The 25,869-nt window shown below is 46.3% G+C and overlaps 1 protein-coding gene across 7 annotated transcripts in view; it reads left to right on the forward strand.

Annotated features, from left to right (window-relative positions):
* Nucleotides 1-25,869, forward strand: part of FRMD4A (FERM domain containing 4A) — a 392,745-nt gene that overhangs the window by 281,307 nt on the left and 85,569 nt on the right. For all 7 annotated transcript variants that reach the window (XM_075429179.1, XM_075429184.1, XM_075429182.1 and 4 more), the window contains 2 exons: nt 3,988-4,082; nt 12,074-12,166. In XM_075429179.1, coding sequence (XP_075285294.1) covers nt 3,988-4,082; nt 12,074-12,166 — 188 coding nt within the window. The remainder of the gene's footprint in view (nt 1-3,987; nt 4,083-12,073; nt 12,167-25,869) is intronic.

The raw sequence follows: 25,869 nt of genomic DNA on the forward strand, positions 1-25,869 counted from the left end.
CCTGTCCCAAGTTCAGGCCAGGCAGCCGCAGCTCTGACATGCTCCCCCAGGCTGCTTTTTCTGATGCAGGTTACATGGAGGGTGCCAGGAAGGTGTGGGTAGGAAGGAGATGAAGAGCAGCAGATGCAGAGGGGTCTCAGCAGCTGGCTGGGCAGCTCACAGAGCATCACAGTCCACCTCTGCAGCACTGAGGACACGGTTCGGTTTCCGGTTTGAATGCCACATATTACTCCTGATTTATGCCTGTAGGATTCACAAGCTATCTTGCTGATCATCCTGCTATGCTGGATGTAGAAGGTCCTGGGACCGCTTTCTATTGATTTTCCTGCTCTCAGAGACCAGTCCCCATCATCTCCAATGTGTCTGTGATGGAAGTTTTATTAATGCAAAATGAATATCCCTCTGGAGAATGAAGTCCAGAAATTAATAATGAATTAAAACAACTTGCCACAGGCATCGCTAATGAACTCTTTGTCTGCGCGGCTCACATGAAAGCAGGTCATTGCTCAGCCGTTCCCATCACGAACGGCAAGCAGATTGACCGTTAACTTTGAGCGCGTGGGTGTCTCCTGAGACTGCAGGACGGGCTGCAGCTCAGCTTGTGCCTGGCAGGGTTCTCCTGCCCTTATCCCTGCTGTGCAGGTTTGTCTTCAGGAGTCTTTGTTACCTGGAGAAGACACCTTCCTCCTCTCTCCTCTGAAGACTCAGATTGCCAGTCTGTGTTGGGAGAACACAGGACTCATCCCACTGGAAAGGACAATAACCTTGCAGAGCTTAAGAGGAGAGTGGAAAGTAATCTTGGAGGGGACTAGCAGGGCTTAACTATACTGCTGTAAGCCTCTTCAGGGATGCTGGCCCAGTAACTAACCTGGCACCGCTCCAGTGCTGGGCCTGCATCTATTGTTCTTTTCCCTTATCTTGCAAGGCAAAGGGTTATCCTGCCTTATCTGCTGTCGCAGGCTTTGGAGGAGGCCCCACAGCAAGGGCAGTGGAGATCGTGCCCCTGCCGAGCCCCAGGGACAGGAGAGGGTCCATGCTGGGGAGAAGCAGCCACCACCAGGCAGTAGAGAAGGGAAGGTTGTCACAGTGTGCTGACCACCTCTCTGGGGCTTTTTCAGCAGCCAGGTCTCACTCAGCAGAGACAAGGAGGCAACATGTTGCATTTACCCACCTTGCCCGAGGAGGGTGGCTGGAGGCAGGTACTTTCAGATTCTGCTCCTCAGTCGACTCCTGGGGCTGCATGCAGCAGTGCGTGGGGCCAGGGACGCTGGGCATCAGTTCTCCATGATGTGGCTGGACATCAGAAGGGGATTTTACCCCTTGTCCAGTTGACCCTTGTGACAGCGCTGGCTGGCTGGAGCCAAGGGACCCATCGCTTCCCCGTGTCCACAGGCAACCTGTTTCACATCAGCCATTTATTGCTCTGTTCTGCTTTCTTGCAAAATATGAAAGCTCAAATTATCCCTTCCAAGTGCTTAACACAGGCTTGGGAAAACACTGCTGTGTTTGAGCCATGCTTTTTCACCACCCTTCCCCACCCTTGCCCTCTCAGGTGGGACAGCCAGAAAGGCTGGCTGATATCTTGCTTCCTTGCTTGGCAGCACAATTGACCATTTATCACACAACGGAGTCACCCCAGAGCACTGGGAGCCAGGCAGTGCCAGCCACCAGCACCACCAGCACCACCAGCCACCAGTTTGCAATGTGTGCTGTGATGTGGATGCCCAGGTTCACCTCCTCCAGTGGCCTTGGCTGTGGAGGGGTCAGTCCTGCCCTCCCCTACACCCATCACTGGCCATGCACTCCCACCCTTCCTCTTGGGCTGGAAAGAAATGCCTTCCTGGTGCAGAGGGTTTGCCCTAACTGGGAGAGAAAGGAGCAGGGAGGTTTTGGCAGAGGTGGAGGAAAAGGAAGACTTAGGCTGTCAAATAGCACGTTGACAGGCACAACCCCCCCTTCCTCTCTCTCCTGCACAAGTTTGTGTTTGTTTTTCCGTCATTAAGCTGAAAACTCATCTAGTGCCCCCAGTAAGTACATGAACTGAGCATTTGTGTCAATGAATCCACCTGTCAGTCTTACCATCCTCTTCATCACAGTACCTTATAAGCCAGACTGTAGCTTGTCCTTAAAATGCTCTGACAAAGGGAGGTTCATCTTACAGCAGAGAAGGATTCTGGGAATGTCCATCCCACTCAGCACAGTGCCAGGAGAGAAGCTTCTGAGGAGTCTCCAGAAAGACTGGTGTAGCTGATGTGCTCTTTGTTTGAGTCCCTGGAGGGACCCAGGGGGACAAGGGACATGACCATGGCCCCACGCCTGGTCTACTCAGCTCTGAGCGCTGTTCAGGAGTCTGGGAAAGGCATCGTAGCAGGCAGCATAGACACAGCAGACTCCAACGGTTGTGCCTGAGAAGTCTGTCTCGGGAATTCAAATGAAGCTAGTCACATCCCACCTGTTTGTTATCTGCCAGGCTGCTCTTCCTACACAGCAACTTCTCTTCATTTTTGGGCGCTGCTTTAAGCTAGTGCTGCATTTAGGCATGGCTATTGCTTCTGTCTTTGCTAGAAACCACCCTTGCGCTGGGTGCACAAAGGAGCAGAATGGACACTGCTGGCAACCACACTAGGACACAGCAGGGAGACCGGTGGGTGGAGGACAGCGTAACTCTCACTTGAATGCCAGCGAAGTATACTCCAAGTTTGTCTCAGCTGTGTCAGATACTATGACAGTGCTGGGTTTAGGGGCATTTTTAGAGAGAGGTTGAGAGTCTTATGAACCTGTTTGGGATTTAAGCACAAATCAGGGTTTTTTTCAACACAATCTGTGTTTGTATTTGCAGGACAGCGCAGTCAATTAGGACAGCAGGGCTCTCAGGTCCCTGCCACCCATCTTCTGCACAGCATCATCATTTTGTCATTCATTTAACAACAGGTTCATGTCTAGGGTAACTCTAACTCAGCTGCCTGAGAGACTTGTTGGGGCAGTCAAGCCTGCAGACAGCTTTATTTTCACTGAGGCTTGCCGCACAGAGATTTGTAGACCAAATCCTTTTGAGCAGTCACCAGGGAACACTGTTGGGATCTCTGACCCCACTGTGCCAGTGCTGCTGTAACCATGGCACCTCTGGGTTCTGGGGCTGTTGCAGGCTGTGGGATTACAGGTTGCATCTACCCAAATCCTTTGTACCCCTGTTTCCTATCAGTGATAGTCAGGACAAGAGCTCTGTCACAGCCAAGACATCAGTAGTCCCATACGTAACACAAGAGCTCAGCAGAGCTGGTGAAAATTCATAGAGGAAGAAGGACTCTTCAGACTTGAAAGTCGAATAAGGTTTTGCAGAAAAAGCAGAATTGCCCTGTGGTAGTAATGCACCATCCTCTGTACGAGGTGAACAGCTTCTCTGAGCTTGGCTTTCATACTCTTACAAAGAGTATTTTGAAAGTGTGTGTTACTTTCCTCTCTTTCCTTCCAAGTACCTAAATTTGAGAACACATCCTTATTCCCAAATGACAACCATTATTGAATAAGAAACTATTTTGTTCTGTCATTTGCTTCTCCTTTGGTCCTGTCACATCCTATCTTTTGGCACTATGTATTTTCTTGGTGTTATGAGTCTATATCTGTGCAATGTGTGTGAAAGTGGGTGTCTGAAATGTGTTTGCAAAGGTCCTTGATACAACTAATATTATCAGAGAGGCATGAGTGTGCTGGTCATGGTACATCTGAACACTGGCAGGCAGCAGGTGATCTGTCTGCATTAAGCACTGAAGAGGTCAGAATCACCAGGTTTTTATTATTTACCTAAGAGGGAAACTACTGCTCATTTCAAGGAGCTAATGTTGCTTGCAGATTTAGCTTGAAGACCAGAGGGAACATAAAAGCAACAGCAGTGGAGTACCTTCAAGGATAGCATTTCCCTCCAGAAGAACAGTGCAGTTATATCCAAGTTCTCCTCATTAATCCCTTTCTTTCATTCTTGTTTTCCAGCCAAAGCTTTTGGCCAAGGAGCTGCTCGACTTGGTGGCATCTCATTTCAACCTGAAGGAGAAGGAGTACTTTGGAATTGCATTCACAGATGAAACGTAAGTGCGAGAAATCAAAGACCTAAGAGGCAACTCTTAGATTACAGGAAATCTTGGCGGATTTGTCCTAAGCAAAATGACCAGCGTAGAAGACCTGTGCACCTCAAGGTCCTATACCAGTGTCTAGGGAGGCATGGACCTCACGCTGGAGTCTGTCCTGCACTGCCTCATCTTCAGAGGGCTGGGGGCCTCCCACAACAAGTTAAGTATTGTCAGAGGTGTACAGAGGCAATAACAATCCCTTCCTAATCCCATGTTCAGAGAGTTGGTGTCATTTGGCCTTGGTAAAAGGTTATCTTTAACTCTCATGGGCTTGAGATCCACTTGCTAGTTCGAAATAATTACCAGATAGGCGGAACTGTTCAATTAAAGTGTTAATCAGTTTATTCTCCCAAGTAATGCTAAATTATTTCAAGCAAAGAAAAAAAAAAACCCTCACAAAATTACTCTCTTATTTCTGATGTTTTAGACCCAGAGTTTCTTAGAAAAGGGAAAGAAGAAAGTGTGGGAAAGGAAGGGATTGCCAAATTTAACATGAACAAAAAGCATTTTTAAATATAAAATTTCCATTGTGGAAAGGATTTGACCTTACCAGGAATCACACAACAGCCTTGTGGCTGAGCTAAATGAAAGCATGGGACCCTGACACTGCAGTCACGTCAGGCAATGTTGGTTGTTCACCCCAGCTCCCAGAGTCCTAGTATTACCACAAAATTTGAGGGTTTGTCTGAAGATAGGCCATTTCTACCCCCTGTTTGAAATGCAAGTATAAAATTAACACTGGAGAAACATTAAAGGTCTGTCAAATGCTATGATTAGTCCTCGACTGTGACCTCTCAGTGCTACTGCACAGTGCCTGCTACTTTTTTCCGGCTGCCTGTTTTCTCTCTGTAGTTAGACTGTCCTTGGCATATGGACTGCGTCTTGTATGCGCGCCCACCATACTCCACCTTGGTTTTCAATAGGGCTTTTTTTTTTTGTATATTAATCAGGAAGAGACTTCCTGCATCTACATTGTTTTGAAAAAGCAAGATTTCCAAGCCAGTGCTGTGTTCCTGGAACAGCTGAGTCAGCAGTATTGCTGTCATGAGCCATGAAGTGGCTGCGAAGTGGCAGCAAAATATTAAGCATCTGCTAGAATAATGATTTAGGATCAGGTAATCAGAGGCTGCTGGATAATTGCACAAACATATCCACCTTCAACTCAGTAGCGATCACCCCTCTAGAGCCAGGTCCTTTGGCAAGCGCCTGCCTTGGGCAGCCTGAGGCCATCTCAGGACACAGTTCCTGGGGTGAAGGGATGCTCAACATCAGGCATGTGCAGAAGCAGAACATGAACCAAAGGAGAGCCCAGAATCCATCCCATCTCCCTGACATGAGGAGCTCAGCCCTGTAGGAGATCTCCAACCCAACACAAATTAATGAGACCGGTCCTCAAAGCAGGAGCAGCAGGAGGCACTGGCAACTTATAAAGCGGGAGCAGGAAACTGCTGTTCACCAGCGTGTTACTTCTTATTGGAGAGAGCAAGTTACCCAGTGGGTGCTGCCTGAGGGGTGTAGAAAAGCCACGCAGGAAAGCCAAAGCAGAGTAAGAGATGAAAATGTTCACTTAACAGTCCTAACAGCACAGGTTAAAAACAAGAAACACATGTCAGACTGCAACCAGATAGCAGCTGAGCAAGTCCCAGCTCTCAGCTCAGCTGAGCGGGCACAGGGCTCCCCTGGGAGTGCAAGGGAAGCTAATGAGGAGGTGTCAGCAATCAGAGAGAGCCCAGCCTCCCCTGGGGCTTCCAGGTTTAACACGGAGCAGCGTGAGCAAAGATCTGGGTTAGCGATGGGAGGAAGCACAAGAGGCTGACGGAGGCTGTCGAGGCAGTGCTCAAAGCCGCGCAGCGCGTGCGGATGGATGTGTGCTGTCTAGACAGGATTTCAAAGGGTGAGGCGATGGCATCCACTCACTCGGTCACTCTCTTGACCTGTGGTCAAGATGGAGCAGGGTGTATTTTCGCAGGAGCTTAGCTAAAGCAGATGAAAGATTTGGGGAAAACTTCAATAAATCTAGTAAACACAACCCTGCAACATGTCAATGAGTCCTAGCCAACACGAAGCTAGGTCTGCAGCCCTTCTGCTGTCCCACAGTGAGTCTGACCCTTGCACTGAGGCTTCTTCAATGCTGTGGAAATAACCTTGAGAAAAAAAATACATGTGTAATATTTCCTCCTCAGTTGGAAAAAGCTCTGAATAGAGTTGGCACAAACAGTAATTGTTTTATTTGGCTGAACACAGCCAAAAAAATATACCTGGGCAGTTGGATTGGGTCTTGGAAAAAGACGTCTCGTGTCACCTTCAGAAAATGAACTGGGCTCTGTACCACAGATCATAACATGCAATATGAAATGGAAGTTTAAAAAAAAATCCTTTCTTCAAAAAGGAGGAAAACCAGCCTCTTAATATGTGTTTGCAGAGCACCTAACACAGCCCTACAGCTGATACAGACCAGGCACGCAAAAAGAAACCCTTTAATTCTGTGACGCAAGCCCTCAGGGATTTCCTTCTCTGCACTCGTCACTGAGTTTCTGTGTGCCTTCCTTGAAGGCAATTCATAACCAGCTGAAACAGAACAAGCCTGGTTCATAAATGTAATCTGGAGTTGGTTGAACTGCAAGTTTAGAAAGAAGAAAGGCCACTAAAGTATTAAATCAATTCTTCTATTTAAGAGTAAAAGCTCTATGAGAGTAATTTATTTAGAAATGATTTGGACAGGGGATTTCCATTCATTAGTTGTGCTCTATCATGACAACCTGAGAAGAAAATCAATAGGAACAACCTTTGCGTTGGCGACTTAATAGTTTCTTGTGATAATATAGGGTCATTACTGCATTCAGCGTGACTAAAATTAGATCATCAGACTATGATGGAGGAGCGAATAACGCCTCCTATTTTAATGATCATAGGAACACTTTATGGCGTGAGCCATTAACTGCAGGAGAGCATGGGTCAAAAGGGTGTCCCTGTACAGCACGTGGGGTCAAGCTTCACATGAAGCCAGAAGAGCTATACGCTGGTTGATTAACAGTGAAAAGCAATGGAGAAAGGGCCTTTTCTTTTAGTTCAGCAGAGTATGAATCTCCACTAACCGCCCTTTCCCTTGGGATCAGCTCTTCCAGCATTCACTGAGAGCAAGTGGTCAGGATTACCCTTCTGTTCGCTGCAGACTCCCCGTCTGGGCCACGGGCAGGTTTTCCATGTCCTTTACTTGTCCTTAGATGTGAGGCACCTGCTCCATGGAGAACTACCAACTTTTGCATCCCACTGCTCCTCCTCTCCGTGGGCCCAGCCAAAAGCTGACCCAAACCCTTTTGCTCCCTTGCCAGAGCATAACCTGCAGAGCAGCTTCGTCAGCTACCTAATATATAGGATTAAAACTGCAAGGGATTGAAGTCCCTATTGTTTGTGCTACACTTGTGCTAGAGCTGTACTAACATGAAAAGGTAACAACAGGGAGTGCCCTTGCTTAGCCCAGGATCCTACGGCCAAGGGGATGGCAAGGGGGAAGAAAGGTACCACTCTTCCCTGGAATATTCTCTCATCTCTGGGAATTGGGGGGAAGCCTATTTCCACCCTGCAGCCACACGGCAGAGCCAAAATGAGGGACCAGGTGTCCCGTGTTCTGCTTGAACAGCCAGTCCGATGGAGGGTGCAGCACTCGGAATAGTGTCTTGGTCTGGCATTAGACCAGTTCCTTTGCCTCCAAGTCCACTGGTTTGCAAAACCTGTATAGTTAAGCTCATATAGCTCTTTGAGCTTTGCAGCCTCTTCAGAAGTATTTCTGTTGAAGGATTAAGACCTTAAACAAGAAAATCTGTAAGCTTAAAGGGGTTTTTTTTGTTTCTGTCACGATTGATGGAAATGTAAAATAGCTTACATGGTTTCTATTATGTGAATTGGTCTTTCTCGAAGTCCGCTCAATTTAACATGAGTTTGACACTGAAGGCATGAGTTGGTTTATTGGTCCAAATACCTTTATTACACAAATCAATGTGGATCCACTTTTCAGAAAACTGGACACTAAGCAGTAAAGCTGTATAAACAGAACCACCTGGAGGCAAAGTATTCATTGATGTACCACTTATTACTGAAAGCCCTGATAAAAGAAAACAGAACTACTGCATCCAATCGACAATATGAACCCTGGGCACCAAAATCTATATTTAGTCTGTAAGCTAAATGGACCCAGTTTCTCTTTCTAAAAGCAGTTATGTATTTGTTATTGACTCACCAGTTTAACTGCCAACACGAGTACAACCAACAGGGAAAAATTATCTGGCTTCCAATATTCAACCTCCCTACAGGTCACCCAAAACTACCCGCACCATTATTTATGAATACACCGATATAAAGACCCAAATGACCAAATCAATGGTGATAATGAAACAAAAGCTACTTGGCGTCTCTAAACTGAATCGCGAAGGAAATCCAGCTAGACATAGCCATGTATGAATGGGATCTCAGCGCAAGCTGCCTAAATTAGTCCATGAAAACTGGCAGGGTTATTACATGCCTAGGGTTATGTGCCCATACTTTTCCCTGTCTTACACGGGCTTGTGCTCCATGAATAGTTCTGCTGAAGACAGCAAGACGGCTTCCAGAGCAAAGTGTTTTGTGGCGTAACAGCACTGTAGTTTGGGACCCCGATAGACCAGATTCACAGGCAGATGCCAGTGACCCTTCACTGCTGCTGTTCTCTATGTTGCCACACATGCACACTTGAAAACATGGAGTTAGGTGACAGTCTGCAGTGCAGAAGCCCTCAGCGATGAAAGATTGTAAGTGGTAATTGAGTACAGTGAGCAGCTAGCTCCTGGCAGTGATTTAAGTGACCTTCCTCTGCCAAAGGAGATTTAAATTTAAGCTCCATGCAGATGAGAGTAATGAAACTCTTCAACCCAAAGACTCAGTGGCAATTAAATGTGTTATTCAGTATGTACAACCATATACGTGTGCAACATAAATGTGTAACCTGGTATGCATAAATATATGCATATATTCTTTTTGTACTGATTGTATCAACCAGTTTCTCAAGTTAAACTGCAGTGAAAATGAAAAGAGCAAGTCTTTTCAAAATAAGAAACACCTTGAAGTGAATTACTGCTCTGTGCACCATGGCTTCTTAACCCTTCATTGTATGTGCTAGGCAAACCCAGACATTTCTGCTGAATAAACACAGAGGTAGACAGTAAGTCCATTGTCAATAAGTCGGTCTCGGTGGGAACAAGTGTGTAATGCCATCAGCTGCTGGTGGCTGCTACTTTGGTGATACAAATGCAGCTGGACAGGTTCAGGATAGGCTGTCGGGCTTAGTGTGGCTTTTCCTTACTCTGGCAGGGTTTTGTATCTTGGCCTACATGGATAAATGCTTGGTTTGTACTTGGGCTAGGAATGGGTGAGCATGTCTAGTTTCAAACTCCATGCATTCTGTGGCCTTCACAGTTAATTAGAGTCTTTCTGAATCCTCTTAAAAGAAACATAAGAAGAATTCAGCACAAACGAAATAGGAAAAAGGACAGATTTCAAGAAGGGGGATGCAGCAGGAAATGTGGACTCCCCTAATTTTTGCATGCCCAGGCCGAGAATCTTCCAATGGGGCTTATTTTCTGACAGCCTGGAGAATCTGTCTTTCTAAAAACCAAGCCGTGCTAAAGCACATATCCCTGCTGAACAACAAGGCACAATGCAGGGATCCCACACTAGCACTGGGCGACTGCATCCCAGCAGCAGAAATGACAGAGGGAGACCCCACCGTGCCGGCTTTCCAGCTGCACAGCCTGCCGAGAACAAGGGCAGTTAGCCCAGACACCCGGCCCCGTTAACACGGCCTTCCTCACCCCCAGTCCCAGGTAGTATCACTGCACAGCACTGTCCCAGGTCATTAGTTAGGCTTGAAAATGTACATTATGTCACTCCTTTCCATCAGCCACACTGCTAGTAGGTTTGTGCCCCAATACACAGTTCAGGCTACCCTTTACCTAGAGAAAAATAAATGGAGAAAAAAGATATTTAAAAACTTTGTCTAGAGGAAAAAATTGACTAAAAGTTAAAATATCTTGGAGAGAAACACACAGGTGTCTAGAGCAGGAGATAAGAAAGGTTTTGATCCTTTTTGTACACCAGAAGATGTCCAGGGTGACACGGATGGACATGGTCAGATGTCCTGATTCCACATGTCTCATTGTACCTAGCTGAGACTTGGTGATCTTGTAAAACAGATACAAAGGCTACTTACACTGAACACCTGGCTTTTATATGGCAAAATTTGAGGTGAGGCAGTTTCTTTAAAAATGTCTGATCCTGAACCCACTGGAGTGATGGGTGAAGCTCGCAAGCCGTTTCAAATCCCTCAGACAGTGCAGAGCAGCACGCTGTGCCAAGGTGAGCACAGTGCAGAGCAGCACGCTGTGCCTAGGTGAGCACGCACAATGTCCCAGCTGGTCCCCAGGGGAGCCCAGAGCTGCCTGGCCTTGAAGGTCCCTGAGCTGCCCATCCTTTTCTGCAGCTACGTAAACCAGGACAGCTGTACAGAAATTCAGACTGAACCCAGGTGATTCAAAGCCTCCTCAAACTGCTACTTTCCCCTTTATTTATTTTTCTAGAAAAGGTGGAATGGGGGAGCTACTAATCTGGTTAAATTGCAAAACAGGTGTTGTTGCTTACTTTCCAAAGGGGCTTCTCGGTTGCCCAAAGCACACGTGCTGCTAAGCAGTAATGGACAGACCCTTGTGAAAGCTGAGTGTATTTGCTGACAAGGTGCATTGCTAAGGCTTGCGGCAATGCTAGAAGTTAATTTAACACTTTTTTTTAAACCAAGCCTTTTTTTTTCTTTTTTCATTTCTTGTGGAATGAAGAATTCTTCTTGAGGATTAGCAGGAGCTGGCGAATAGACACTGGAATAGAGCTCAGGATAGCCGAGTTCCATTTCCTGCTTTATTCGCTGCAAGGCCCCCCCCCCCCCCCCCAAATCTCTTCAATTCCCTCTCGCCTTGCTTGTCTAGACAGCAGAGTGCTGAAGGCAAGGGCTGCCTCTCCCTCTGGGTGAAATCTGGTCTGGCTGAAATCAATAGCAAAACGCTCACAGGATGCAGCCCCAGCATCACTGAAGGCAATGGCAAAATTCCCGCTGACTTCAGTGGGGCCTGAATTTTACCCTGTGTATTTCCACAGTGCCTAATTTAACAGGGCCTTTATCTCAGCTGGGGAGTGAGATGCCCCTGTAATACGAATAATGATATTTATAAAATACCTCTCACGCACACACAGCGCCCTACAATGTGGGGAACGTGACAAAGAACAGAGCTCCTGTCCAGGAAAGCTTCCAGCAGCAAGGCACGAATGGATAAATTATAGGAGAAGATAATAGCGACAGGTACCATCTAGGCAAAAGAAAAGCAGCATGTGGTAATTGGAGCTGGAACGCTTCATGGAGCAGCTGTTTTTCAGGAGCTTTCAGAAGGAGGAAAAAAGAAGGCTGGGCAAAACTAGAGAGGCTATTGCAGGCATGTGGGTGGTAAATAAACTGTCTGAGGCAGTAGAGTCAGGTTTAGCCTTGAGTGAAATATTGCAGGCGTTGTGGAAACTCTTAACAATAAGGATTTCTAATGAAAAACTTGACAGACTTTTAATGATACGACTGCTCCAGGGGACTGTAATAAAAAGGTGAAGCTCATAACATTTTGGGCTGTCCTGCCTGCTCGGTGCTGCCAGCTTTCACCCTGACAGATTGAACTTTAGCTGTTTGATTCCCAGACTGAAACGCTGCCAGGATGAATCGCCTCTGCTCCTCAAACATTTACTGTGTGTTTTTCAAATATCATGCAACAGCCGAGGGCAAATAGCATGCGCTTCAGTTCATCTTTTGTAACACCTCAGACCTCATTGCAACGAGCAGCAAGAAATCTCTTTGGTACTGGGCTCAAAACTGTCTCTTCTCTTGCCAGGGGACACCTGAACTGGCTTCAGCTGGACCGCCGGGTGCTGGAACACGACTTCCCCAAAAAGTCAGGACCGGTTGTTTTGTACTTTTGTGTCAGGTAAGTGCGTGATGTCAAACCCTTCCCACGGGATACAGCTACGGATGACCTGTTCCCCAGAGGCCAGGAAACAAGGCCGTCGGGTTCTCATGCTGTAGAAACACCTGTGGACAAACAAACACTTTTACAAAGGTTTCTTTTGAGCTCTCTGGCTTCAAAAACTCTTCTCACACAAGTGTAAACAAGTAGTAGCCACACTAAAACCCGTAGCTGCCCACAGAGAAACCTTGTATGAGGGCTAGACCAGACATTAAGGCTTTACATTTTTATTTGTGGGTTTTGAACTCCTGGAAAGTCCAAGCTGTGTAGAGCTGCAGAACAAAGACCTCTTTCTGCCAGGACAACCAACCTGAGCCAGCCACCTGGAGAGAAAACACTCGCTTCCTCGCCGGCGAGCCATCCGTTCCCTCTGGGTTGTGCCCAGTGTGTGCATTATATCAGGGACCAAATTAATCCTGGTATAGCTCCATCGTATTTACCTTCTGGACCCAACCACATAATGCTATAATGGATTATCTGCAAATAGCAAATGAAGGCAAACAGTTGGCTTCTGCATGGGCATAGAACATATTCATAGACCGAACTGGATCAGACCAGAAAGGTTTTAATGAATATTATGGCAGTTTGGAAGAATTTCTCTTCATCTGGGAATTTTGCAAGGAACTGTTAGTGTTTGGAAGCCGCCAGAAGCTGCCGGTGCTCTTGCGTACACAGTGTCTTTGCCACTAAGGGAGATATTTTCTGAGAAGACAAATTTCCTCTTGCAGCTTTAAAACACCCAGAGACAGGCTGGGGCTTGGCATGGCATATATACAAAATTAAGCTGAGGATTCTGACTTACTTTTAATGGGTAGCTCATGTCTAGAACTAGCCAGTGCAGTGCTACTGTCTTTTTCTGTTAGCCTTTCTACTCCGATGTTATATTGCATCTGACATCACTCTCATTCGTTCCATAGTACCCACAAAAAATGAAGACCTACTTTTGAGTTTCTTCTCCTGAGTGAAGCTTTTTTCCCCCGCTTAGTGACTGCCATTCGTTTAAGGCCAATTACAAGGGAGGCTTCTCAAGACAAGAGACTCTTTGTTCTCTTATGTCCCCATATTTAGTGGTGGATATATCTTAGCACAAATCAAGGCTGCGCAAAGCCCCATGACTCCAGAACTGGCCATCTGTCTCCCAAGAGAAGAGCTTAGTCTACAATTTGGGTGCTTCAAACCACAAGGGTAGATCCAGAGCTGAGCAGTTCCAGAGTATACAATCCAGATCCACCTGTGCTTAGGACTATACAGATCTGTTGGTGGTCTTCTGCAAAGCTGTTAGACTTCTAGGAAAATTAAAGGGAAAAAAAAAACTTCATTATGAACATATCAGCTCTGTTATGAAGCATCTTGCCTAGGGGCCAAATTGAGGAGTCCATGCTAGGACAGGGATCCCATGGAAAGCACAGAAAGCTCTGACCGAGCAAGAGCTAAGTGAGATTTTAGGATTGGAACTGCTGAATGTGTGAAAGCTGGTGCTACTGAGCCATTCTTATATTCATTTCAAAGACCGCTCAACGAGCATAAATATTGCCATCTGTATTGTTTTATGAGAGCTGGCAGCGCAGTAGAGACAAGTCATTCTAGCAGGATCTTAGCCAAGAGATATCTTAGGACTACGGATCCACACAGCAGCTAGTAAATGAGTGACGTCTCCTGTTCTGGAATCATAATCCATAGGGGAAATACACACAGGAAAAGTCAGCATTCAGTGTCTGAAAAGTGAGTGCATGAAAACCAGACTGACTATGGGTTTATACTCTTATTTGTGGTAGTAAGGAGCGGATTGTCATAGTGAGTTGCAATTTGAATTGGACTGGAAGGCCAGATGCCTCAAGACTTAGGAATGGGCACTAACTTACCATGGCTTTTCTACTGTTTATCTCCCCTGTCGAAGTCAGACGCTGGCAAGAAGTTGAAAAAGTTTTCCAGCACATAAAGAGTTCCCATGTCCATCCCCAAATCTGATCTGAGAAGGCAACTGGAGGAGAAATCGACTCCAGACAGCTGGCTGAAGTTGGAAAGGCCCCAGCTATCTGTTGCCCAGCATTCTGAGTTCTGACTTGAGAACTAAAGCAAGGGCTGAAGGAAAGGTTGTGAAGAGATCCACCCATAGACAGGGTTGTATTTTGATAATCTGGGGGTGCACAGCAGCTTGCAGAGCCATCCATACCATAAACAGAATGCTCCCTCTCCCTTGCTGCCATGAGGTGGAAAGCAGAGATAACTAATGCTGTGCCATACCTAATTACAAATGTGTTCATTTTTAAGGGACTGGGTGTCCATGACACCTGCTAAATCACTGGTAAAGGTTTGCCTGTCTTTGCAGATACCTTTCTTGCATTATCACTCCCAAGCATTGCAGCTGAGAAAGCTTAGGTTGGTGCTGAGGGTCCTAATTGGGGAGACAGTAATACAAGTAACTGGATGTGCCAGATGTTCATTACAGAAAAATCTGTTTACTATATCAGGATTTAGTAATCACGTGGGGTTTTCCCTCTAGTCACAGTAAATATACGATTCAACTACACTGGGTAACTACTGAAGACATGAAACTTCAGGCAAGAACAGTAAAATTGTAGTTTGTGAAGAGCAGAAGCTACAGAGGAAAGATTTTCACATTTTGTGTGACCATCAAATTGTTTTTACCCTTAACACGCCTGCAGCAATGTTGATGGGCAACATGCCCACCAAAGATGCCATAATTTTTAGATTGCTCTATAACTACACTTAAAGAAAGCATGTCTTGGTAAGCAAAGTCTTCTTGGAAGAAGCAGGCTGAAAATAGGAAGTTTCACAAGCTTTGCAGTGTGAATTTCTCCTCTCTTATTTAAATCTCTGCAGCACTGTTGAAGCTTCATCTTCTGACACGTTTCCTTGTGGTTTGACATTGTTGAACACTGATGTACAGTGTCTTTACTCTCTTCCGTAATCAAAGACCAAAAATTTCACAGCGCTGTGTCAAAGCAGGAGGATTTTATAAGGACATTCTCAGCATTAGTTTGGAAGAAATTGTTTCTGCCCTTGTACACCTGCACAGCTAACTGAAGCCTCTCTGTCTTTGGGTTGTCATCTAGTGCTTCTCTGGAAGCCTTCCACTGACAACAACATAGGAATCTGGGAAGCAATCAGAACTGCTTGGGCATCTGTGAACTGCTCCATGGCTATTCTCGTGCAATATTATTTTATGAGACTCTGCTAATATCCGTTTATATAGCTTTAAAGCCTTACATGAAAGCAAGAGGGAGTGCCACATGTCTTGCAGGGGAGGCAGGACAGCTGGCAACAGGATGGGGGTGATTTTAGTTCTCATCTTAGAATTAGCTTCCCCGGGTGGCTTTTTAAAGCACTGGTCACTTGGTTGTTGGTGAAACTCATTCCCTGCCTCAGAGGATTTACAGTGTGGATAAACCAAGTCAGATAAGAGTCACAGCTAAAGTCCAGGACAAACAAAGGATGGGGATGAAGGAAGGAGGGATTGCTTGACTAGCTGATTTTACATAGGTGTTCTGACACCAGAAGAAGACAGTGAAACTGTACCTCACAACATGCACTGCATGGCAAAGGGCAGGAACCTAAGTAAAGCGTGGAGCCCCAGGCAGCAGGGAGGTTGGAGGAAATCAGAGCTAGCAGGGCTTCAGATGAGGGTTGGAATCCTTTTGGCAGGGAAGGAAGCATTTTGCTCTTTCTCACGCAGGGAGGAGAAAGAAGGCAAAGTTACTCCCTTTGTGTAAATCTTTGAGGTGAGGGAGGACCAGAGCATAGACATGCTGTTTGTTCATGGAAAGCAAAGTTGGCCAGGCTTTGCAGTGAATTCTCATCCTCAAACAATGGCTTTGTGGGATTAGCAATCCTCAACTAGGGAACCACCAGCATGGGTCTGATCTCTTTATCTTCTGGATGTTTGTCATGCTGTTAATTTATATGAACAAGTTTAGCAAATAAAATTCACTTCACTGGTGGATCTTTTCCCAGGAATGAATATATGCGTTCTCAGGGTAGCTCCACCAGCTAAACAGTGACAACTCACCCCAGAAGTCGTCACGCTAAATCAGAACATCCCACACGGAAAGGCTTTTCTTTCAGAAAGGAATGGAAAAAAATGTGAAATAAATCCTCAATACTCAAATATGCCATGGGGCAGAGTTTGTGTCTATGGCCCAACAGCATTCCCACAAAGGAATGCCTGTGTCCAGCGACGTCTGGCATGTGTTCATATATACTGGCTAGGCTGAGGTCAGCATGGGAGCCGTGGGGGCTCAGGACTCTCAATATTGAGGCCAGACATTTTGCCAGGTTACCACAGTTACTACAGAACAAAGTGGCCTTAAATAAGAGACCGGCACTGAAACACAGAGTGCAAAGCTCATGCGTGTCATGGTTTCCTTGAACCTGAAGGAACGTAGCTCTGTGTGCGCCACCGGTGGTCCAGGTCCGAGGCAGGAGAAACAGGTGTCTGAGATGGGACTCACCACAACAAACCTGAGATGTTTACCTGGCAGATGGCTCTACGTCAGGGCTAATTAGCACAGCTTCCCTGTATAACCACTGGAAAGAAACAGGCACTTTTCAGGCACAATTCATCCAGCTTCTTTTAAATGACTGCTTTGGCATTCGGGATGTTGCAATCTAAAATACCTATGTCTCTTCTCTGACCTCAGACCCCTGCTCAGATGTAGGCACCTACATTGTATTTACCCATTTTCACCTGATGAATTCCCTGGGTGTGCATCAAGGGCAGCCTATAAATTCAGATTATTATTTCAAACAGGGTTGGCGCAGCATGGGTTGAGGAGGCATTTCGCATCTGTAAGGCTGTGCCTGACTACCTGAACGGAACTGGACCAGATCTCAGCTGCTAATGAGGACTTAGGCTATTTTAGTTTTACAGCCTTCCTCTACATCCAGTCTTTAAAGACTTATTCCATTAGAAGAGGACTAATGTTAAAAATAAAAGAAGTAGGAGTTCATTTGGAAACAGTTGACCCTGGAAGGAGAGAGACAGTTGTTGCTAATGGGGATTGCTCATAGGGCAAGATGGACCTTGCAGCCTGTTGCTGAAATACACTGCTGCTTCTCCTGCTGGCCAGAAATCACGTCTGGGATGCAGATTCATGGCATCCTGCTCCCAGCTTGCCCGACTCACTCACGTGGTGATCCCAGCACACCGTGGTTGTGTGTGCCATTCATTTCCACTCAGCTTTGCACCTCTCCGAGAAATTAGATCAGGGGGTGGTGATGACAGCAGCCTGCCACGGCAGGAAGAGCGGAATAGAACCACACTAAATTAAACAGAGCAATTTATTATCTCACACGTTAACGGGCTGTGTTTCACCATCCACAGTTTTCCCCACCAGAGAGGGGTATGTGGTGTTCCCCGACTTTGCTCCAGGTAGGGAATGAGGAATCACCAGCTCCTGTCTCTGCCCTCCAAGGAGGAAAAAGGAGCAGCCATCTCTCTGCCCCAGGCTGTGAGACAAGGGCTTACAGGAACTGGGGAGAGAGGCCAGAGGAGATTATCAAACACATGAAATTTGCAGCCAGGGGAGAGGGGCAGAAGTAGTGGAGTTTGCTCCCACTCATGGATATACTTCATCCCACCTGCCAGCACCCAGTGGAAGATGCTGGGAAAAAATCATATATACACAAATTGCTCTGTTCCTCTGCTTTTCCCTGGTCAGCTGCAGACCCTTCTGCAAGGGGACCTGCAAGAAGGGCAGTGTTGGAACCCACTTTACCATGGAGCTTGATCATCCCAGAAGAGTCCAGGAAACTGCCCTGAGATGATCCAGCACCTTGAGGTGCTCCATCCTCATCCTCGTGGCTAGCACTCTGAGCTCCGTCCAGCTGTGCCGTCTCTCTCACCCGCTCTGTCAGCGCTGAGCTGTAACTCCCTGCACCAAGCTCCCAGGCAGTTTATGCTACATGTAAGGGAGACAAAGAGACATTTCCCGCTCACATTATATCTCTACAGCTCCATGCACTGCTGGGGTGCTGTAGAAACAATAGCAAAAATCAGACCACTAAACCTGCACAACCAACCCAGCCCAGCCAAGCTGCTTTCAGGGATTCCCGTGAACTGCTCTATCCATGAAGTTCGGCAAAGCTGTGCCCTAAGCTCTTTGTAGATCCCTTCGTACAGCATGTGTTTTGCTGGTTAGTGTGCATCAGCTGTGTGTATACTAAGGGGGAAGATCTCAAAAGACAGCAGCTCTGCAAACCCCCTCCTCCTACCCAGCCGCAGGGTATAAATACAGCCGCTCAGACCTTGTTTGTGCTGGAGGACAAGGCTCCCTGCAGACAATTTATTGCAGCCTTCTCAGGGTGGCCCCCTGCTCTGTTCACCAGGGGGAAGGTGTAATAAATTGCCTGCGGGGAGGCTTTGCTCCTCAGAGTCTCTTTAGAGATATGAGAAACTTCTGTCCAGTAGGAAGATTTACTTGTGTGAAAACTGACCTTTGCTTGAGGAAGGGAACTAATGGGGCTCTGCTACTTAGCACACAGCTCTGAGCTAAGCCATCCATTACACACACATCTTAATAGCAGTCTGGCTCTTGAGTCCCATAACATCATTTCTATTTTCTGCTTAACTGGGAATATATTTGTATAAGTGAGCTGTGTTTAGAGAAGGGGATAAGTTGTTTTTCCTTTCCATTCAGCCACCCAAAGGGGGAGAAAAAGCAGCACCCTAAAAATTTGTTGGTTTGAGCCACACTTTGAATGTGTCGATGCTGGCAGCATTGTCTTGTCTAATTTTGGGAAGCATTTAGACAGCATGATCGGTACTATGTAGAAATGATGGATGCTGTCAGTGTAGGATTTGTACCTAATTTGGATCAAGCAGCAATAGCTATGCCAATGCCTACACACAGATTCTCTGACTGGGTCAAAGTCATGCAGACATTGTTTCCATTTTCATTGCAATTTGTGCTTTTACACCTTACACCAGTGGGTGTGATCTGCTGTCACCAGGGAAGCAAGCAGAAAGATCTGCGATGAGGGATCCCATCGCTGTGGCATTGAACAAAGGGGTAGAGCCAGTGAGTAAGTAAACCCCATGCCAGCTTTCAGAGCCAAATCATACCTTTGTGTGCTGCTGACAGCACAGTGGAATGGCTGGAGGGATTTCTGTTCCTAAAATAGTTCGAGATCCTCAGATGAAAGATGGTCCACAGATACTGAGAGATGATGTTATGGAAGACAGTGCACCCAGCAAGTTACATCTAATAGCCAAGGTGTCACTCTTGGTAAGGATCAAAGAGCAGGAAAGAGCTGGGCTGGAGCTCAGGAGAATGTGGGGACATTCCCCTGGTGACTGAGGGAGAGGAGGGGAGGAAGGCAGTGCGCTGCTGTGATCTGGTCACTGCTCTTGCCTTACACTTGGGACAGACAACCACATCACTCCCAGCCAAGAGGAGCTGCAACAGCCTGTTTGTGCAAAGCTGCGCTTCTACTGCAAGCTAGGCTCCACGGGACTTTTCAGGGTGGAGCGATTTGCAGAATATACAAAGCAGGCTGCTGCTTTTACGGCTTGGTCAGGCCTGGTTCCCCTCCTGGTGAGAGGGCAGAAGCCTCTTTGTGCTGAGGTCAGCACCTTTTCACACGATGCTTGATGCTGTAACCAGACATCAGGGAGGAAAGTGCCTGCATTACTGCCTTGATTCCTTCCCTTCTCTATGCTGATACTGGAGCACTTCTTGGTTTGCAAAGACTGCCAGGATGTACAGCCTGGAAGAGAGCTGGTCTCTGTACATTCCAAAGCAGATCCCCTTGTCCTTTGTACATGGAGAAGACGAGGCACAGGAATGAGGAAATATCCCCAGACCACATGGTTTTCCAGGAATTCAGTGGGCCAGCCTCTTATAAACACGGAGAAGAATGGATGGGTGGCAAGTAAAAGTGCAAACAGGTTCATAGTACTGTATAGATGGTGGGAACGAGAGAGGTAACAGGCTCAGGTGAAACGACATCGACAGCTTTTTTTTTATATTCCTGGAATCATATTCGCCTCCAGTTTTGCAGCTTGGTTGCAACAAGGTTAAGTTAACATAGGTCTCTCTTGCTTCGTCCTCACCCTGCGTACCTACCGCTGGGCAAGGGTAGCTGAGCACGACACGGGCACAGGGGAGAGGGCATGGGATAATAATCAAAATGAACACCAAAGGGGAGGTAAATGGAGCTTTTTAGCGCCTCTGATTTTCATTTCTGGCTGATTACTTAACAGGCCAACTATTTAGCATGATCATTGTCTGCTTTAAGTGTCAGCACATAAAAGTGCGCACCCATGACTATTAGCAAACAGGGCTGGAACATAAAAGGAGCTCTGCAGCCTGCGCTGCTCAGAATACTCATTTAGCACCAGACACTGGACATAATGGCATCTGCATTTAAGTCCATTATACTGATGCATGTGATTTTTCTTTTCCTAGTTAGCAAATGGCCTCATATTTTTCAAATTATCCTCTGAGGTTTTAAATGACATGGTGAAGGATAATGAGCCAGACCCCAGGATGGATGAGGCAGAAAAGGGGTCTCCTCCTTTACCCGTTGCTTTGCAATAGTGAAACAAGATGCAGCCCACCGAGTTCTGCCAACAGCTCTGTCCTGCACCCTCACCAGAATGGAGTCAGCCACCTGGGAAGGACGTGGGAGACACCTCTGCCCATTTCAATCCTTTCTCTCGGGTCTGAGTGTATTTCCCATCTAGGGCAGGAGGGAGCTCTGGTGAAGGTGATGGCACATCAAAACCAAAATCCTTTTGCTTCATTCTGACTTCTTCCATGAAATCTGGTTTTACGCTTTATTTTCCTTTTTCATGGAAAAAAAATGTTTTCACCAGGGGAGAGCAGAGCCACTTGGATTGTTGTTCTGTGATTTTTTTCCCCTTTCCAATTCTTAATAGGCCCAAGAGGGGTGTTTTGCCTGCCTGCATGGAAACAGTATCACAGAGCTGGAGGGAAGGCACCCACATTGCCAATGCTCAGTCACCAGTTCCTGCCCTTCCAAAGGCAGGCACTCACTCAAAAATCACTGCCACACAGTTATCAGTCACGGACACCTTGACGAGGAGCAAACACCCTCAGTGCCATCCTCGGCCTTTCCCGTCACTGCCTGGCACTGCTCGCACAGCACGCCTGAGCCACACACGTCGGCATGTCCCTCGCCCGGCTGCCCTCTGTGCCCCTGTGGCCACCCCACCGCCTACCTTCAAGGGCAGCAAGACATCTGAGGAGTAAGGCTCGACAGGAGAGTAACAAGAGAATGGTTTGCTATGCCCTTGCCTGGTCTGGGCTGTCCGGATGGCAGAGGGACCCTTTGTCCTAATCAGGGCTGCAGTTTCACTGATAGTTTTTTCTGCTATGGGCACTCCTGAAGAAGATGCTATTCCTCAGTGAAACCAAGTGTTGAAACCTTTCTGAGGTCTTCCAACGTGCTTTCAATATTTTCTTTGCATTTTCTTGGAAGAAAACACTTTGGCACCAGAATGGGAGTTCTTGAGTGTTTCTTTTTATTGAAAACATGCTTTTGTTGTTGGACAAAAGCCTTTTGGACCAGCTGGTTCCCACCAGAGTCAAACTTCACAAGAACGAGGATGATATCACTGCCTCAGGACAGATCTACACCTGAAGTAGACAAGACATCCATTTGCTGTGGTTATGCTTCAAAATATCATTGTGTTGAAGACCACAATGAAATATGTTTCCTGTTCATCAGGTTCTGTTTGGAAATAAACACACAGGCTTGTGCTCTCAAATGCTACGACAGTACATTGCACAGTCAGGAACTCGACTGCTCAGAGCTGGGTCCCTGCTAGCTGATAGATTGCCAAGTTCAGGTTAAGAGGACATGTCCAGGGCTGTGTGCTAGTGACAGTGCTAAATATTTTTATTTGCCAGTTTCTTTTGGTGTGTGGAAATTGGTGGTGTTGCTCATTTCAGCTCTCACTGGCACACCACCAGCTCAGGTGTTTTTGGAGGCCATTTCCCTCATAGTCCTGAGGCCTCCTATGCCCACTGCAAGGAGGTAGCACTACTGATCAAGCACCTTCCCAACACTGGTTCGCATACGAGGCCAGCAGCAGTGGCCAGGGTATCTCCATCTCCTGAAGAACCAGCAGTCTCACTGGCGATGCCAAGGCCCAGTCAGGCATTTCTCCCTGCTGCAAGTGGGAGGTGGGCACACCTGTAATGCAAGGGAGAAATTACAGCAGTGCCAATTTCCCATCACCCAATGTTTGGGAGTTTCCACAGCTGCTTCTCACAGCCACCACTGTACAAATGTCTGTGCTTGGCTGGTTACGATGGGAATTGCCATTCATTGTGGCATGAGGGGGCTTAAGCTGTCTCAGAGCAAGTAGTCAGTTAACCAACGCTTAATATAGAGCACTCTGATCAGTAGGAGGCATGTCCTCACAGCTAAAAAGCCTTAAACATTTCAGAAGGCTTCTGAAGCCTTCCAAGATACCTTCTGCAGTACTCATTATTATCTTCCTGCTGCTGAGAGGGAGCAGTCAAGATAGGCACTTTGCGTTCGTTACCCAGCGTAACATTCACTGGTCTATTTAATTAATGCTTAGAAAATGTACTTGATGAATCATAAGTTACTGGAGGCAGGGAGAGGTGGGGAACGCAGAAACAGATTAACGTTGGCTGATCTTCTCAATTTTTTCAAACCTGATTTCTCTGGTTTTTACACTTACAAAGTCTTGTGGGGTGCTCCCCCCTTTTGCAGGCACCTAATTTCTCATAGCAACAGTTGCTGGCTATCAAGGAACCTCTTGCAGGAGCTGCTTGAGGCAAAGCTGTTTGTTGGCTGTATTGCAAGAGATGTGGGTAGCGAAGCGGAGGTGTCGGACACATGGCACTGCCTGTTTCTCTGTCCAGCCCATCCATTATTTCCTGGATATATCAGCTTCACAGCACACAGAGGAATGCGGCTCTCAGGGGAGCCCTCAACAGAAATCTGAGAGTTGCCCCTTAAAACTGATGATCTTGAAGCATGCCGTAAGAGAGGGCTTATAAACTTAACGGGCAAAACAGACAGAGGGCGGGCAGAGGAGGGAGGAGTAGTTTCTAAACACAGCACAACAGCCCCAAGCAGCTAAATGATTTTCTGAAGGTCATTAAGGAAACCGGTGTCCAAGTCAGGAATTTAACCCAGATTTCTTGCTTGGTTCATTGCCTTAGCAGCTGGGTGCTTCTTCCTGCCTCCTTAGTCACTGACATTGGTCATTGTAAAGCGCAGTTTCCTTCACTGTCTTTGGAAACGGTGGTAGCAGGAGGAGGTCTGACAGAGATTCACGATCAGTGTAAAAAACGGGTCTTTCCCTCCCCTTTCTGTTGTTGCAGCACCGGCTGTGAATTCAGGGGAGTCTGCTCCAGTTCGGGTTTTCTGAGCTTGCCACATAGAAAATCCCATACGAGTTCTCTCTGCAAATCTGTTTTCTTTTAAGCAGCACCAATTTCCTGGTGCACATGCTTTGCATTTGTCTGGATGCATGTGTGAGAGCCAGTAGCTCCCCAGCATACTTTCCACTCTGGCGATCACTTGAGGATTGGGTCTTCTTCGTGAAGATGAAGTATCACGTGCAGGCTCTGTGCTCCGAGAGACTCGATTTTGCACGGAAAATGTTCTATGTGGAAAGCCTCGGGAAAGATCCTTGCAGTCTTAAGAAATGCAATATTGCCCTCTAGTGATGATGAGGATGGTCTCGTTTGATCTGGTGAAACAAAAAGCGTTTTGGCTAACCTTCACTGGGATTCAAGAACGGAATAAATGTTCCTGTGTTCTTCTGACCCTGGAATTAAAGATCCTGCCATCACAACGTGGAGAGCACTGGCAGTGATGATAAGCAGAGGAGGTTCTTCAAGAATCATCAAATGTGTGAAATTATCATTTTTCTCCATGAATTCAGCAGATGGAAAGCCAGCTGTACTCAGAGAGCAGATCTAGTAAGAAGGTTCCTTTTTTAATGCAGCAACTTTCTTCATTTCTAAAGCCAAGTATATTTTTATTTGCCAAAAAAAAAAAAAGAGGCAGTTTCAAGGACAGGAGGTGAAACCTAGTGGAAACCAGAAAAAAAAATTAAGAAAAAGTTTAATTTTTGTGCTTCATGATATCTATGTTCAAATGGTTGTTTTTTTTTTATTTGAGTTTTATTTTCATTTCTCATTTGAACTCTTCTGGAGGGGGAAAAGGAGGGATAATAGCAGGAGCACTTCAGCAGATGAGCAAGATGCATTCAAAACATTTCTCTTGCTCTAGTAAGCAAGTAGTTGGTTGTATCTGTCAAGAAATAAACTGTTTTGAAGGGTCTTCAGAAGACACTTAGGAGCACTACAAAGCTTTGACCTTTACCCCTAAGAAGGTTACATTTAAGGCCCTCGATTCTGCAAATAGCCCAACACGGACAACCCCTCCAGCGCTTGTGTGAAGCCCCGGGAGCGTCTGAGGGTCTCAGCTCCGTTCCCAGACAGCAGGGTCAGGGAGTAAGGTTTCTCTGTAACCAGACCCTGCATCTCAACCCACATTTCTAAGGTATCTCGGTTTTTTAACTCCCTGATGCAGACAGCATTTCCCTCGCACCTTCCCCATTCTAATTGCTTCTGACAAGGCACGATAGTACTGGAATTTATGTAAGGAACATTGCTGTCACTGCACTGCAACTTAAACACTATAAAACCTGCTGGGCAGACAGATTTTTTTCTTCCTTACTTAAAATACAAAGTAAATGCAAAATTCACCTTAACCATTCACAGAACCTATCTGGGCTTTCTCTGTTACTACAGGAACACACAACATACTCATATGCAATTAGTTATTAATTTTGATGGTATCTTGCGCTTATTTTTATCCCAAGATTTTTTCCCCCAAAAGGTCACAAGGCAGAATTAAAGGCTGGAGTCGATTCAAGCCAGTGGCAAAACTCTCATGGAGCTCACTGCCAAAGCAGGCAGGACATGGAGTACTGAACTGATTCATACTCCACCACCCTTATGGGTCCCTTCCAACTTGAGATATTCTATGGTTCTATACGATGAACTTCTGACATAATTGCAAGTATTCAGAGTAATCAGCCAATGGGTTTTTCTGACACCGAGGATTTGGGCTGGGCAGCTTTTTCCTGCGTGCTGAAAACTCATCTTAGCTCAAAAAAAATTATATTATTGTCATTCCCAGTCATCCCCAGCATGGCTATTCATGGTACTGGTGAATTGTGCAAGGTCCTTAACTATTGTTGGTTGCTTACTCTGCAACCATAGCTGCTACGTGCTAGCTGCTAAAATACGTAACGAAGCCTTTATAAAACTTGCCTTATGCAGAGCTAAAGTGGACAGGGAAGAATCCCAGCAGCGGAATTCTGTCAGTGAACATTTTACGAGATGCAGGCTAACAGCACAGAAACGGGCAGGTTAGGTAAAGGAGTGAAGGAGAAATGCCAAAATATGATGAAGAATGAAGGGGAGTTTACAAGCAAACAGAATAAAGGATTCTTTGAAATTTAAAAATAAAATAAACAATTATTTCGAAACCAAATTGTCCTCTGGATGCTCCAGTTCCTGTGGTGTGGCTGGGGTGGTGGCGACTGATCACGTGCTGGAGCATGCACAAGCCTCTTGCATCACCCCTGTCTGTCATCAGCAAAGAAACTTCATTTTTAGTAT

The sequence above is a fragment of the Opisthocomus hoazin genome, chromosome 8 (genome assembly GCF_030867145.1).
Source record: "Opisthocomus hoazin isolate bOpiHoa1 chromosome 8, bOpiHoa1.hap1, whole genome shotgun sequence".
Classification (NCBI taxonomy): Eukaryota; Metazoa; Chordata; class Aves; order Opisthocomiformes; family Opisthocomidae; genus Opisthocomus; species Opisthocomus hoazin.